Source organism: Phaenicophaeus curvirostris, chromosome 3 (genome assembly GCF_032191515.1).
Source record: "Phaenicophaeus curvirostris isolate KB17595 chromosome 3, BPBGC_Pcur_1.0, whole genome shotgun sequence".
Taxonomy (NCBI): domain Eukaryota; kingdom Metazoa; phylum Chordata; class Aves; order Cuculiformes; family Cuculidae; genus Phaenicophaeus; species Phaenicophaeus curvirostris.
The window spans coordinates 16,609,859-16,622,385 of NC_091394.1; the positions used below are offsets into that span (position 1 = coordinate 16,609,859).

Sequence of the window (12,527 nt, forward strand, 5' to 3'; positions counted from 1 at the left end):
TCAATGGTAGAGGAGAAAAATTAAACAACGCAGTCCACTATAATCTATGGATAGTTAACAAAGAAGACATAAAAGGTAATAAAAATAAAGCAACCCAACTTAACTTAATAGCTATGATCCAGGATGCTACCTAGAAGCAGATTAACTGGTTTACATTGGGGTTTTTCTTTTCAGAAAAAAAAAAAAGCACCCTTTCAACTACCAACTCCATTAAAATCTGCTAGCTTTCCAAAGCCAGCCAAATGTTTTAATGCATTTGACATGTTTAGATCTTTTTCTTTCCTCTTGTCATTACATATGCAATAGTCTGTGCCTTGCAGCAAGAAGTAGGTTGAAATGGATACTTGCAGTGGCATGCTGTCATAAAGACATTAAAAAACTGTTGGAGCATTTTCTAAGATCAGGAAATAACACCGAATTAAGATTATCTCCTCCTTTTACTAACTGAGCCAGGGTCAGTTTAAGCACAAAACATAAATAAAATAATTCAGCTCAGGAGAAAGGAAATGATAGGAAGTTAGAAGCAGCAAAATATGTCTCATCATGAACCCTGTGAGAACATCAGTTTTATCTGGTTCTACTTAGCCTACGATCTAGCACTGGAAGATATGGTTTCTCCCCACCCAACTCTGGGAAGTCTAATCCTTCCTTCTGACAGTTCTGACAGATTTCTTGCACTATTGAACTGCTTTAGCTATTCCCAGCCATGGCTTAAAAAAGGGATTTTTATCCCTAGTGAAACAATGGACAAGCATAAGAAAGAGAGTAGGGTGTCATAATGATGTAGTTCCTATAGCTTTGTAATTCCCTGATCTTCAATACAAAAGACATTGTCTAAACTGGAAAGGACAGATTCAAGCCTAAATGAGTAGTAGGACGAAAGCACCAAAACAACATGTGATAAATAATTCAAATTAATACCATTGAGGAGTTGTAGTTTAATTGTGTGATTTGTGAATCCACTAGAAAAATATAACAACTAGCCAGATTTATGGAGCCTGATGTAGCAATGAATATAAATATCCTGAAAAAGATGGGTCAATAACTAGAAACAACAGCTCCAAATTTCTCATTAAAATAAGAATCTTCTTCTTAAGGAAGCCAGTAGAATTTTTCATATACCTATTTTTCATGTTATACACAGAACAGAAAATACATAAAGCATTAATATATTTTATATTAATTTTTCTTTTCTTCTACTATATAAGGAAATCCTAAAAAAAATCACACATCTATGCTACAATGGCATTTGTGTGTGTTTAGGGCCTTTTTTTTTTTTTTTGCTGTTCACTTAACTACCCAAAGGGGGGAGGAGGGGGAAGAAAAAAGACTTGCATTTTCTAATTTTGTGAACACTAGAGAATAAAATAAATCAAAAGTGTTCATACAGCAGAACAAAGAGGATAGTCGTACATCCATGTATCAATTACTCCTTGACTGACCAGGAAACTACCTGATTTTCTTTAGAGCAACAAAAAAGACAGCAAAATTCAATGTAACCTATTTATCACAGGCACAGTATTACCCTTACTCACCAGTAAAAGTATTTGGGGTTTACCGACCAAAGCCACAGCAGTAGAGAGCTTCCTCTTTGTGCCAGCGCTGTATGTTCTCACCAGCTGGTCAGCGTGGGCACTGAGATGTAACCGGTTAACAAGATCCTCTGCAACCTATGATTTAGAAATTTGAAGGCCAGCAAAGATGAGCCAAATTAGGCAGTGTTTGTGCTCAGATTGAAAGAACACTCCATTCATGCATATCAAGCTAACGTACATGTTGTTTCCTTATTTACATCCACTTGCTGCATATTTTTATTTTTGAATCCTAGACACATACAAAAAGCTGCTCCAGGACCCTTTAGTTCTCCACAAAGTATAAGCATTTTCTTATATAGAAAATCTAGTTTTAAAATTATATGTAACAGTCATTTGCATTCATTTTGTGTTGATGGGTTAGTGATCTAAAATGTTCCTTAGTTCACCTCATTCTCTGGTATATATTTGATCAAATATATTAGTGACTAAATATTCAGAAAACAAAAGCCTAAATAAGATAAAAGAAAAAAATGGCTGAAAAGCAAGTCACAGGCTGAAGACTAAGAGTTTCTTAGAAAAAAAAAAGGTAACTTAAAGTTAAATTAATATACCTTTCTAATAACTGAGAGGGGCAAGTTGACCCCAGCTATTTTGGTTGTAATTGCTTAAATAAGTATGTGTGATGTGAATAAGCTGGGCAGGCACACAAGCACAGCCGGGGAAATGTTCATGCTGTCATCTGGGGTGTTTCTTCTTTACCTGTCACACATAGTCCAAATGTACAAGGCTCCCTCAAATACCGGTGCTAGAGAATTTTAAATGTACCATGAACCTTGCTCCACCTGCATCAAATATCACTGCTGGACCATCCAGGGAGACCTCATGCAAAATCATGAAGGACATAGCAGTGACTTTTCTACTCGCTACTTTCAGATGTACCCTGTAAAGCAGCAGGTATTTAGTGACATGCTGTTGGGTGGCTGTATCATCGAAAGCTGATATAATTTGTAATAGAGCCAGTATGTCTTCAATCTGGATGTACCACAGCTGGGAGATTCTTATAAAACAAGTAGTGGCATGGTGCTCTATTGCCTGAGATCAGCTGTCAGATCATCTCTAGCAGTATGGTGCATCCTTCTTGCTCCCCCTGCACTACCTTCAGCAAAAAGGCAAGGGAGGACTGAACTAAACCAGATAGGCACTCTGCAATTAATTCAGAAAATCCAATACAAAAAATATATTGTTAATTAAATATTTGCTATGGATTTTGGATTTTGTCATAAGCATAATCATATTTTATATGAGAGTTGCATAGGAAATGATCAAAATATTTTTGACCCTTTTAGCAAGATTTTTCAGTGTTATGTTTAAAAATAAGAGACATCTCCAAAAGGAAGTTCTCTGTGAGTGGGACCAATACTGCAGTGGTGTGAATTTGCAGTATTCAACTGTGGATTCTAGCACTGGTATTAAAAAGTCACTTGAGTTCCATGTACCTTAATGTATAATCTGACAACAATGCCCATTCTCAGGCAAAAGCTGCATTTCATAAATAGTGTTCTGACTATGTTAAATGCAGTTTTTTTTAAAAAAATAACATAACCAACAACCATTAAACAGTAGAAGTGTTGCAAATTCAAAAATTCTGTGGGTTTAGAAGTGGTCAAATGTCTAAGCTATATCCCAAGATATAATAGCTGAGCTTTTCGGTTTGTTTGGGGTTTGAGGTTTTTGTATGATTTTTGTTGTGTTTTTTTTTTGTTTGCTTTGTTTTGGTTTTGTTTTTTTTTAATTCCAGACATTGGTCTCATTATACACTGAAATAACCTGTTAAGTGAACTCCTCTAAAGTGTATGATAGGCTATCCAGTCTACTAAACTGACTGGACTTTACTCAGGAATTCAGTGCACAGATACTCATGTCTATGACGTCTCTTGTTTTGTACAAGGAGAGAAATCCTGGCATATCCTCCACTATGGCAATTGTGCAAGACAAAGTTTACTTAAGGTAAAAAGAGAGGGGTGGAATCATTTTATAGTACCCACTTTGCTGCTTCTTAAAAATGTGTAGAGCTCCCAAGATAAACCTTGCAGGTCATTGCAGTGCATACCACAATCTGACTTGTTATCTAGATATACTTCTTTGGTGCCAAACATACCAATTAGAACAGATTTTTTATGCTAAGTCGCATTAGCAAGATAAAGACAGAAGAATTACCAGCTTTGTTACTCCTAATGATTTCCCACTGCACCTAAAACAATCTCCTATTCCTGTGATCCTCCTCAACCCTTACATTTCAAAGGAGCATTGCAGAGCATGTTTCTAGCAAATATATGAACATAGAGCTCATTTATCTTTCAAGAGATGGCCCCAAACTTTTTCTCTTTTCTTTAATGCATGTCATAAGATTTCCAGTAATAATAGTCTAAGCTTCATCAATATGACCAAACAGCAACAAAAATGTCATCTGAATGAAATATTATGTATTATGTATATCGTGCAGAAGCCTGCACATCTCCATTATAACTTCATTCTTCTGTACTACCAGTGGTATCTTGTGGTTAGTAATACAGTATACTATAAAGCAAAAATGAAAATCCCTCTTAAACTACTTCAGAACTGAACATTTGACAAACCTTCAAACCAATACACACAATTATGCAAGAGATTTACAATTCTAATGGTTTCCTTCCTTTAGTGAATGCAAGATATATACACCAGCATATTCCCTCCCTCCTCATCGTATTCAATTTGGTGTTCTATTTCTGGCTTCAATTACTTTCAACAGTGAAAAGTGAGGAGATATATCAATTTATTTAGCAAGTTAATAACGTTGAGGCCAAATTAAAAGACAGTGAGTTACATGCAAATATATACATTGTGAGTGCGCTGGAACCATAAAGATGTTTTATATCTAGTTATGGGTGAAGTAATGTATTTAAACTCTTTCCTCCCCATTCCCAACCACCTCACCCATAGCCCCTACAAATCCAGATTATAATAGATTTTAGATCTATGGTTAACAATGTACTTGTTTTCCAATATTCCATAAATTATTTACTTTTCCCTCACCAATTATAACATCCTCAGCAAAAGTTCTTTTTTCCAAATTAATTTGGAATAGTTCCCCTAGCTTTGAAATAGGCATTGAAACAGGCATTGAAAGAGGCATTGAAATGAACTCTTCAGTCTGTAAAATTGAAACCAAATACTCCAAATTGTGCATTTCCTAGAGACTACATCCATTCCAGCAGAGGCAGTAAGGTAGTTTGAATTTTTGCACAGATGTTAGTATTTGCAGGAGTAAAGGTTAAAGTAGGCACGGTGTACTCTATCTATCGGGGAACCAAAAGGCACATCTACCTTACTGAAAAGCAGTAAATGATGATAACTATGTAACTACTAATGCTAATGACTTTCCACTCTCCCTGAAATTTACCATTAAGATTCAAGTAAAAATTTAAATGGTACTGAGAGTTGTCATGCAAATCTTCCAAAAAAAATAGAGTCAGCAAAGTCTCAATCTATTAGTAAACTAAAAATCTGAGAGTGTATCTATTCTGGCTTGAAAGTCTTCACGTATTAGTGTATTGATTTTGCATCATTTCTAACAAAATAAATACAACGTAAAACTCCTTTCTATTTTATTTTGAACAAACCCTCATATAGCAAACCTGGCATAATACTGAAATTGTGTAGCATATCTAACACAAATGATAAGAAACATGGGATGAATTCTGAAATCATCTGAAAAATAACAAAACACTACCAAAATAGTTGTTCAAAGTGTCAGGTTCTAGTAGGTGAATGTAGTGTAGTTTGAACATCGTAATGTCATCAATTCCACACCAAAAGGTGTTCATTCTGCTTCAGAGTAAACTCCAAACTGTTAGATATTTTATGTTAGGAAAGCATATGTTCATGGTCAAAGTTCTAGGGGAAAATAGTACTTTATCTCAGAATATTACAAAACTGTATACACAAGTTCTGCTTGGGGTCCAAGAAAAGCAAGCATGCAAAGACTAAATGACTTTACAAACTTCTATTTTCAGTATATATAAAACATAACATGTGAGGAAGTAAATGAGATTCCAGTATCAGTGCAAAAGTCTTCCTGGAGAGTGAACGTAAACAGGAAACATACTGAATTTCCAAGCAGTTGCTTCTGAAGTCCTGGTGAAGCTGGTTTTGAGATTTGCAACACAAGATGTAATGTGGATGAGCCATATGATTTACTAGGGTGTTAGTTTTTCATATTTTTTGATAAGCTGTACGCTGTCTTTTGGAAAAATGTGAAATATTGAAACTTAATGTATTAAAGAAATAAAAATAAGAATGAAAAACACTACGTTAAACTAGTATCTGTATAAATAGCCCAAAAGCTCTACTCTGATTTTTCTATTTTTCAAGCAAAAAGAAAGTTTCAGAGCGTATTTGGGAAGTAAAGTAAAGCTTTGAGTTACATGAAGCTTAACATTGATAGCAAATGACCCGTTTTTCTCCTCCTTTCCCATTCAGTTAATTACTGTTTTGGAACATTAAGTGCACTCAACTTTATGTCAGGCACTTAACTCCTGCTGCTGATAAATCTGTCTAGCAAAGGACTTGATCCTTGAACTAAGTGCTTCAACAGATTCCTTTAGCAGCAGCACATCCTGTAAGTCACCTGCCTGCCTGCTACAGGTGTTAAAAACCAAGGTGAATGTGTGTTGCTTTCCACATCAAAACCATATATGGGAGTGTACACATTAGCATAAACACTCACTGGTAAACACTCAAAGGCAGGCTTGAAGTGCAGTACCGCAAGCAGGAGGGAATGAGAAAATAACACAGATGCTATTCCAAAGCATTCCTAGGCCTTATTTTCTCTATAGGCAACTAAAATGCACACTTTCTCCAGGCACCAACCACTTCTGAGTTGAAACAGAGCAGCTGTTAAACCCTTGACAGCAATGCCATACAGTTGGAAGGGCCTGCTGACAAAAACATTTGTTTTCCTCCGAGAGCTGCATTTCAGTTTTTGATGAAGATAAACCAGAGTAGCTAAATATTATTGCAGGAGCTCTTTGATGTCTTGATCGCAAGCATATGGCAAAAAGTCTGCTCTGCAATCCACACAGACAAAAAATTAGGACAACTGTAAAGGAGAGCATTCTCTATATCACAAATGTGAAACTAAGGCAGAGAAAGCTACCTATAAAGAATAGTCTAAGCCTACACCTAGATAATCTAAGGTCCAGGATAATCAGAAGATTAACTTCAGAGGAACGACTCCTCAACTGGTTTTGAGAACAGCCATTGACAAGCCTTGAGAAGAGAAGGCTGAGGGGAGACCTTATTGCTCTCTACAACTACCTGAAAGGAGGTTGTAGAGAGGAGGGAGCTGGCCTCTTCTCCCAAGTGACAGGGGACAGGACAAGAGGGAATGGCCTCAAGCTCTGCCAGGGGAGGTTCAAGCTGGACATCAGAAAAAAAAAAACTTCTCACAGAAAGGGTCATTGGGCACTGGAACAGGCTGCCCAGGGAGGTGGTTGAGTCACCTTCCCCGGAGGTGGTTGAGTCACCTTCCCCGGAGGTGTTTAAAAGATGGGTGGATGAGGTTCTGAGGGGCATGGTTTAGTGGTTGATAGGAATGGTTGGACTCAATGATCCCGGAGGTCTTTTCCAACCTAGTGATTCTGTGATTCTGTGTGATTCTGTGATTGGAGTAGCTATGTACTAACTGTCCAGGAAATATCTGGATCTGAATATAAAGTGGAAGCTCACAGGTATTCAAATTATCCGTAAAGCCTTCTGCATTTAAAACGGGTTTTACAAATGCCAGATATTTTAGAGAGAGCACTGTTCTCACATTTTCTACAGAGAAAGTATAGGGAGTCAGTTTACTGTTGTGGCTCTTCACCAAATACAGACAGGAGGCAGCATTTGCAGTAGTGTTCACTTACATATGAACATGTAGAGAAACACTCTGCAGATACAGCATAGAAATCTCTTGGCATTGTCTTGCTCACAGCAATCTGAAAGACTTCCCAGGCACCTGAGATAAACTCAGTACCACATGGGGTAGTTAACTTATGAAATCCAGGTACTTAAGCACACCTCAGATCTCTCTTCAAATGAAGCTTCCATACAGATTCTGATTATGCTTCTTATACTCCAAAGAAATTGCTGGGAGACTAAATGATCCAAAGGAGTCATAAATCAAGCAGGATTCATGTGCACACACAGGCACTTTCTCCTCTACTACTGGTGTTGACAGGGCTTGTACAGAGTGAAGATTAAAGCATTAACAGGCTATTGTAATGCATGGATCAGTTCACACTTTTCAAAGCTACTGTCTTCAGTTGTCTGCAGGTGAGGTATTACAAGAAGAAGGTGTCTGCCGGTACACCTGAACAGTTTTTCTGTGAGTACTAAAATAGAACCATAGCTTAGAGTCTTCTACTCCAGGAGTCAGAAAGGTAGCACAGCACCAAGAGCCCTAATCAGCTTTCACTCAAAGACACCTCTTTTGGCAAAACAAGTCAGTTACAACAGCAACTTTTCCAAGGAGACTGCAGCAATTAGTTTAACTATGGGGAAGTCCTTGTTAGCTTACATCATTTGTTCATTCCTACTCCATTTCTCTCTCAGAGAATCACCACCCATCCGGATTTACGTGCTCAGCCTATTCACATGTGGGGAGTATATATACTCTGTGTATTGGAGTGTGCTTGCTGAAAGTAACACTGTATGTATATGACCTAAGGCATATGAGTTGAGAAAGTATCGTGAAATTTAATTAAAATTATGTACTTTAATCATTCCAGTATTTATGAGATTTCTATTTTTCTTAGAGTGTCATAAAAACTGCTTCATTTGTAGTACGTGGTGTACCATGATATGAGTCACTGGAACAGGTTGCCCAGGGAAGTTATGGATGCCCCATCCATGAAAGTGTTCAAGACCAGTCTGGATGAGGCTTTGAACATCCCAACCTAGTGGAAAGTGTCCCTGTCCATGGCAGTGGGGGTGGAACTGGACGATCTATGATTCAAGCCATTCTATGATTCTATGATTTGGACATAAGCCTTACAAGAATATATTGTCTTTCCTTATAGAAATGATATGACAGAAAAGCTTAAAAGCCATGTTTAGAGCATTTTAAGAGTACACTGTTGCACAATTAAATAATCAAAATAATTCCTGTTTTAAAATACATTTAGGATGATAAGTATTCAATAACATAGGTAAGATGTAAGGACATTTAACAGCATCCTTTTCAATATCTGCAAAGCATTAGAGGAGATGCCAGAATGTGTTGCCACCTTCGTTTCTATTAAAGTGCCAAGATAAGAGATGCTAGCTATGATAGGCTTTTAGGCCAGCTGTTAGAAAGGAGCTGTCAGTTCATGGAGAAAACAGGTAATTATAGTCGAGGGTTTTAGTGCAATAACAATTATCCCTTAATATATTTCCTTTAGATCAAGGGAAACATATTCAAGTTCTCAGTGCTCTGCTAATACTCAGAAGAAAATACTAATACCAATCAGTTATGGAGAGCAAACAGCTAAGCAAAAGACTGTATGATGATTAGTAAACAACCTGCAAGAAATGTACAGTCAGTCCAGTCAGGCAGGATATTGCCAAAGAGAAGGGGCAAAGATTTGTAAGAATCTTTTATTTCCCTCAGCCTCTCTTCCAGAAACACACAAACAATTAACTTAAGACAGAAAAAGAATAAACTATTGCCTGTCCTTATGCTATTATTTGAGCACAATGGCAGTTTCCTCTGAATATTCAATGTCACATTGCAGGAATCATATCTTTTTCTGGAATAGTACCTAGCTACTGGGAAAAATAGCTGCAAAGAACCAGAAGGCAGCCCTCTCACATACAGACAAGGAACTGACTATAAACCACTTAGTGGACTCTGTGGTGATAGCCAGGAAAATGCTGGATAGATAGAGAAAAAGGTATTTCACTTACATGCAGTTTTACTTCTGGAAAAAGAAAAGGAGAACAAGCAGCATTTTGGAGGTGGCAAGGACAACGCTACAGCCATAGCAACTAAATGGGACCAATCTACACAGCAGGAATGACACTGATTTCATATTGCACTACAGTTTTCTTATGTTAATAGAGATGTAATTAAGCACAAGAGACTGAGCTGTTAAAGCCTGTGTCAGATCAAAAACTTCCATCTGCAGAAACAGAGAAAATCCTCACATTTTGCACTCTATCCATTTGGTACTTAAGTTCTGGTATTGGCTGACTGAGCGTCTCATTAGACAATAAAAGCACTGTTTGCTGCTCGGCACAGGTACATTTGTGTCTGTAAATTCAAAACATCTCAGTGGCATTCCCAGATATTGTCATCATCTATGTTAGCAAGCTCTGAAAGCATTTTCTGATGTGAGTTTGCCCTCTCTCTTTGGACAACTCCAGGCCTGGTATGGCAGCTGGAATATTCTAGGGATTGTTCCCTAGTAGGTGCACTGAATGCAGCCACCATCTGTGGTGGCTGAGATGAGGTTGTGAAGGTTAAGTCATTTACTAGTAGGGTACTGACATCTGTCATCTCAGCACCCAGATGTTTGGATTATTTATGTAATCAATCAACAATTTTTAACTCCTTTAGGCTTTAATCCTGTCTCTGAAGAAAATAGTTTTTCAGAGGTGCATGACTCAGGACATGCAAAGTCCCCCCCTGGTTTTCTAAGTGTGATAATGAAGGTGTTGAACCACTGATAAATCTCATTTCCCCTAGAGGTTTTTTGTCTGAAATTTCATTTTGATTACTGTTCTTTTACTATTCACAGTGATGTTAATTGTGTTTTGAACTGGCATAACAGACAGAAAAAAATCCATATTTTTTTAAATATGTAATGAAAAGCCTTATTACTAAAGCTGTTCAGATGAAATATTACATATTCTCTCATGTCAAAACCTACAATCATTTTATAAACTCCACAGCCCAACCTGTCTCCATCCTCCTCTGCAAGTCTCTTCTGAATACTTACCCTATGGATATCCTGTTTTGGAATTCCACGCAGTGTGCAGTAATAATAAAGGTGTTCCCAACCCGTTAAAAGTTCATCCAGGGCATCTTGCTGTGGACAATAGCCAATGAGAATGCCTTCAGAGCTAGCAGACAGTATATCCATTTCAGACCTGTTTAAAGAAAAAGCAAAAGATTTGAATGTTATTTAAGAATATCAAAGCCCTGGGCTTCACTGTTCGGGTACGGTCTCCAAGACAAACACACTTACCCTCAACTCCATGGGTAGCTGAGTTTGAATGTCTTCATTATGGTCACTTACCATGGTACCAACCACACAGAATACATGCTTTCATTCCCCTTTCAGATTAGTATTGTCACCCAGGTATCACTATTCTAACAATCTGTGTATTAAGGTGAGCATATCAACACAGGAGAAGTGCAGATCTATGAGAATTAATTCTTATCAAGTTTACCTCCCTTGTCTTTTTGGTAGACCCTGCTCTAGGAGACATTTCAAAACCATGCTGCACGCATCACATTTAGTAATAAAGGGACAGAGTGAGAGAAAAAAAGTACTGCCATGTATTCTTTGTGCATCTGTGCACACACATACACATACACGTTTTCTCTAAACAGTAAGAGTAAAACAAAACACAGAATATTAAAGCCTAGTAGGTTAAAAGACAATAGAAGAAAAAAATAATATAAAGCGACCTTGATTTAAGAGACTCTGGCCATCACTTTGTAGATGTACAGCATTACTTGAAATTACATTCTTTGCGAAGAAGTAAGCTTGATTGCAAGGGTGTCTCATTACCCATAATGACACTAAATCTATCCTATTTATTCCAACATCTAATTCAACATTAAATGATACTGATTTACATGTACAGAAAAGACCTGTCAAAATTAAGATACTTAACAATAAAAAAATCAGAGCTTTGAAAGAAAAAAGTTTTTAAAAGGTTCACAGAATGATTTTCCATTTAGTGATTTCCTACATTTCTGGTTAAGAGATCTAAATTTCTGATTAATCACTTAGACTCAAAGTAAATGTGTTAAATGCAGGATCTACAAATACCATCACTAGTGAAAATATAAATATGTATCCCCTGTTAACAAGATTCAGGAGTCTGGGGAGGAAAAGGAAACACAAAATTGCATTTTAAATAATGAATCACAGCCTTAAAACATATTTTAATGCTATCAGAAGATAAATTATCATAATTATGATGAAACTTGCTAGGGACTAAATAGAATGGTCCTTTGCTCTTAATGGCAAAGATAGAAAATGTTAGTACCTTTGTAGGCTTGGATGGTGTCAAGGAAGTTAACTGCCTGTAGACATCTCTCTAGATAAAGATTTAGCAAAAAAGAAAAGGACTTCTAAGGGGAAGATGATACCAGAAGTGTATTTCTTCATTAATTTATACCCACTTATAGGTTATTTTAAATGAGTTATATACAGAACTTCTACCAGATCAGTTTCCAGCCATACCTAAATCAAATTAAATTATTTTTAAGGCCATCTTTACCAGAAGATCTGGATTGATTAATGTTAAGCTTTTTGCATAACCAGTCAGATGCAGTGGTTTCCTTATCTAACAAACACAGTGAAACACTGTCCACAGTGAAGTGATCTCTAGTTGCTGCTGAACACAGACAGATGTGTCTGAGGTTTTTTTTACTAGGAAGATTCAGGCACACTAACAAGGTTTTCTTTTGGTGCAGCTGGTCTCTATGGGGAAAAAAGAGACTGGACTTTTGGTAATATGTCAAGTTCAGTCACAAGAGAACAAATCACACTCAGGGACATTTACTCGGCCTGGACCCCATAGCTGGATAGCTATATCTAGTCTTGAATGGTTTGGCTTGATAATCCCAGAGGTCTTTTCCAACCTAGTAATTCTGTGAGTGGGTCCACATAATGAAGAACAAAAAATAAACATGCACGGCTGCAAAAAACAAGAGGCATCTAATGTTCTTTTGCTAGAACTATATTAGACAGT

The 12,527-nt window shown here is 37.1% G+C and overlaps 1 protein-coding gene across 1 annotated transcript in view; it reads right to left on the bottom strand.

Annotated features, from left to right (window-relative positions):
• The window catches only part of ABCA13 (ATP binding cassette subfamily A member 13), a 189,767-nt gene that overhangs the window by 21,645 nt on the left and 155,595 nt on the right, over positions 1-12,527 (bottom strand). Inside the window, exons 51-52 of the mRNA XM_069853450.1 lie at positions 10,538-10,688; positions 1,536-1,670 (exon numbers count right to left, since the gene is read on the bottom strand). Of these exons, the coding sequence (XP_069709551.1) occupies positions 1,536-1,670; positions 10,538-10,688 (286 nt within the window). The remainder of the gene's footprint in view (positions 1-1,535; positions 1,671-10,537; positions 10,689-12,527) is intronic.